This window comes from Octopus bimaculoides, chromosome 22, assembly GCF_001194135.2.
Source record: "Octopus bimaculoides isolate UCB-OBI-ISO-001 chromosome 22, ASM119413v2, whole genome shotgun sequence".
NCBI classification, from domain to species: domain Eukaryota; kingdom Metazoa; phylum Mollusca; class Cephalopoda; order Octopoda; family Octopodidae; genus Octopus; species Octopus bimaculoides.
The window spans coordinates 9,703,712-9,706,601 of NC_069002.1; the positions used below are offsets into that span (position 1 = coordinate 9,703,712).

Sequence of the window (2,890 nt, forward strand, 5' to 3'; positions counted from 1 at the left end):
ATATATATATATATATATACACGCACGCTTCTTTCTGTTTATATTTGAATTAGTTTGAGTCCATTTAAATACGCTTTCTGTCGGTTTGTTGAGTTTTAAAAAGTCATTTCTTAAAAGTTCATTTATCATGATAACAATAATTGAAATTATTATTATTATTATTATAATTAATTTTATTCTCATTATTATTATTGTTGTTGTTGCACTATCTTTGTTGCACTATTTTCTATATACAGTGGTTAATTGTTCTTTATTTGTCGTTAACATTGAATATGAAACGTTGGCATGTAAAAAAGAGGTGTCGTAAATAGCCAAGTCTTACGTGACCCTGACTAAAAACACTTTAGAATGTCATATATCTTTCCAAGGCCGGCAAAGTCTTTCTTTCTCTTTTCAAATTTGCTGGTTTAATCCGCCTTTTATTGTCTATAAACAAAAACCATCAGCAATAAAGCGGTGCCAATTCGACTGAGCCTACACCATTTCCCCTTGCAACTCTGATAAAGGGGTACTTGTAATTACATAAGAAATCATCAGTCATTATTAACGTTAGTCTTTTTTCATAATTATTATTATTATTAGTGTCAATATAATAAACGACTTCTTACAAGCTTTATGTGTGTGTGTATGTGTGTGCTGGCACAAACGGTAGAGCGTTGAATTTTTTTCTGATATATTATTAGCATTTTTTTAAATATGCAATTCCTTTTCATTCAGACTCTCGAAGTTTGGTGCCACAGAATCCTGTTTTTCAAATCCTGCCGCCTTAATAAATAAATGTTTTTTTTCTTTTTTTTTTTATATATTTTGCTGCTGTCGTTTGATGCGGCAGGAAATAAAACGTATAAATAGAACAAATAATTGACAGAGTTGTCCCGAGGGGAATAGGTTAGGTAGGGGCTCGATTTACGCCATTCACTGTTCATAAATCCCCTTCCTTTTAGAATATTGGAGCATTTTTGCTCCTAGTCCGATAAAAACCGATATTCATTTTCAGCTTACCATTATTAATATTATTATTATAACTGTTATCAATCATTGTTTACCGTCTTTGCTGATATTGTAACCAGCTTGTTGAATACTGATATCAATATCGTTTTTTTCATAATCGTTTTTTCACACCATCATCATTTCGTATTATTAATGACAAAAACTTTATAACCACGCCTTTTTTTTTACATTAATATTAATTTCTACATTAATATTAATGACAAAACTTTTACAACCACGCCTTTTTTTACATTACTGTTTTTTTTTTTCATTGATACTTTTTGCACAGTTGCTTCATTGCATGAACGTATAGAATGCATATATATATATATATGTGTGTGTGTGTGTCTGTATATGTATATGTATGTGCATTTACATATATATGCATATATATATTGTATATGTATATATGTAATATATTATAAATGTTTCATATATTCATATATATGTTTTATATATGTACATATACATACACTATATTATATATAATAATATTATGACTATATCTATATACATATAGTATAATAGATATATATATCGTTCATATATATGTTATATATACAATTTTTTGTTATTCAGTTTTGTAAAATTTATATATATATATATATATATATATATATGAATATATGCACATATGTGTGTGAGTGTGTATAAGACTGTATGTATGAAATAGTCTGTGAGATAGATTCGTTATACCATTCCTGATAACGACTGTCGCAGTGAAGGCGATACAGGTGTGTAGCTATGTGTGATGCAACGAGGATCTCTTAATGACGCCAAAGAGCTACTGTAGGAATTGGAAGATTCTGGTCCCGTAGACACAGTGACAGCACCACCATCGTGATAAAGAACAGGGACACGCACCATTCGGTGAGCCGCATGCGCTATATTTGCGGCTTCTAGCTCCGCAGCTAATTGCCGCTTCCATTTGTTTCTGCGGTTTTGAAACCATATTTTCACCTGGGTTTCCGTCAGCCGTAGCGAAGCGGCCAGACCAGCCCTTTCTGAGCTCGACAGATACCGTTTCACATCAAACGTTGATTCCAACTGATAGACCTGACTGCGTGAAAACACGGTTCTCGTTTTCTTCTTCCGTCTGTTTTTTCGATCGTCATCGCAACTGTTTGGGTTGCTGTTAGATTTGTCATCTTTGTGTCTATCGCCATCGGCTGTACCGTCACCCACCAAATCCCGATCGATCGGTGACGATTTGGGTGAGTCTGATACATCTGGTGACGCTTCGTCCACCGTTGGCGAGAGTCGACTGCAATCTGGCGGCGAGAGTTTTTCAGGCAGAGGTAGATGAGGGTGGCTGGGGTCCAAAGGACTAGGTGGCATACCAGGACTGACAGCGGACGGGCCTTCTGAAACAAAGAAATCAGTAAAAGTTATCTCGTATAGACAGAAGGACGGATCACACATATACACACATAAACAGACACATTTATATATAAAACAATAGAAACAAATGTAATATATATATATATATATACATTGATATATATACATTGATATATAGCTGCATATACACATACATGTCGCAAAAGAAGAAGAATGGACAGCTTAAATTTTTGCTACGCGTGTTTCCTAGAACTATCATTTATTCAATAATGAATAATAGATATATAGGCATATAGATAGATCAACAGACAGATAAATAGATAGATAGATCGATAGGTAGACAGACATATAGATAGGTGAACATGCAGACATATAGATTGATTGATAGATAGATAGATAGATAGATAGATAGATAGATAGATAGATAGATAGACAGATAGAAAGGTTGATGGATGGATGGATGGCTAGATAGATAGATAGATAGATAGATAGATAGATACATTTCTTTTATTAGCCACACAGGGCTCAACGAAGATGGGACAAATACAATGTAGAGCTT

General features: G+C 33.5%; 1 protein-coding gene across 3 annotated transcripts in view; it reads right to left on the reverse strand.

Annotated features, from left to right (window-relative positions):
* Positions 1-1,198: 1,198 nt before the first annotated feature.
* Positions 1,199-2,890, reverse strand: part of LOC106871401 (homeobox protein HMX3-like) — a 91,015-nt gene continuing 89,323 nt past the window's right edge. For 2 of the 3 annotated variants that reach the window (XM_052975826.1, XM_052975824.1), the window contains one exon: positions 1,199-2,351. In XM_052975826.1, coding sequence (XP_052831786.1) covers positions 1,681-2,351 — 671 coding nt within the window. In that variant the 3' untranslated portion in view covers positions 1,199-1,680. Of the gene's footprint in view, positions 2,355-2,890 lie in introns of all 3 variants that reach the window. The other variant, XM_052975825.1, reaches the window with a different exon arrangement.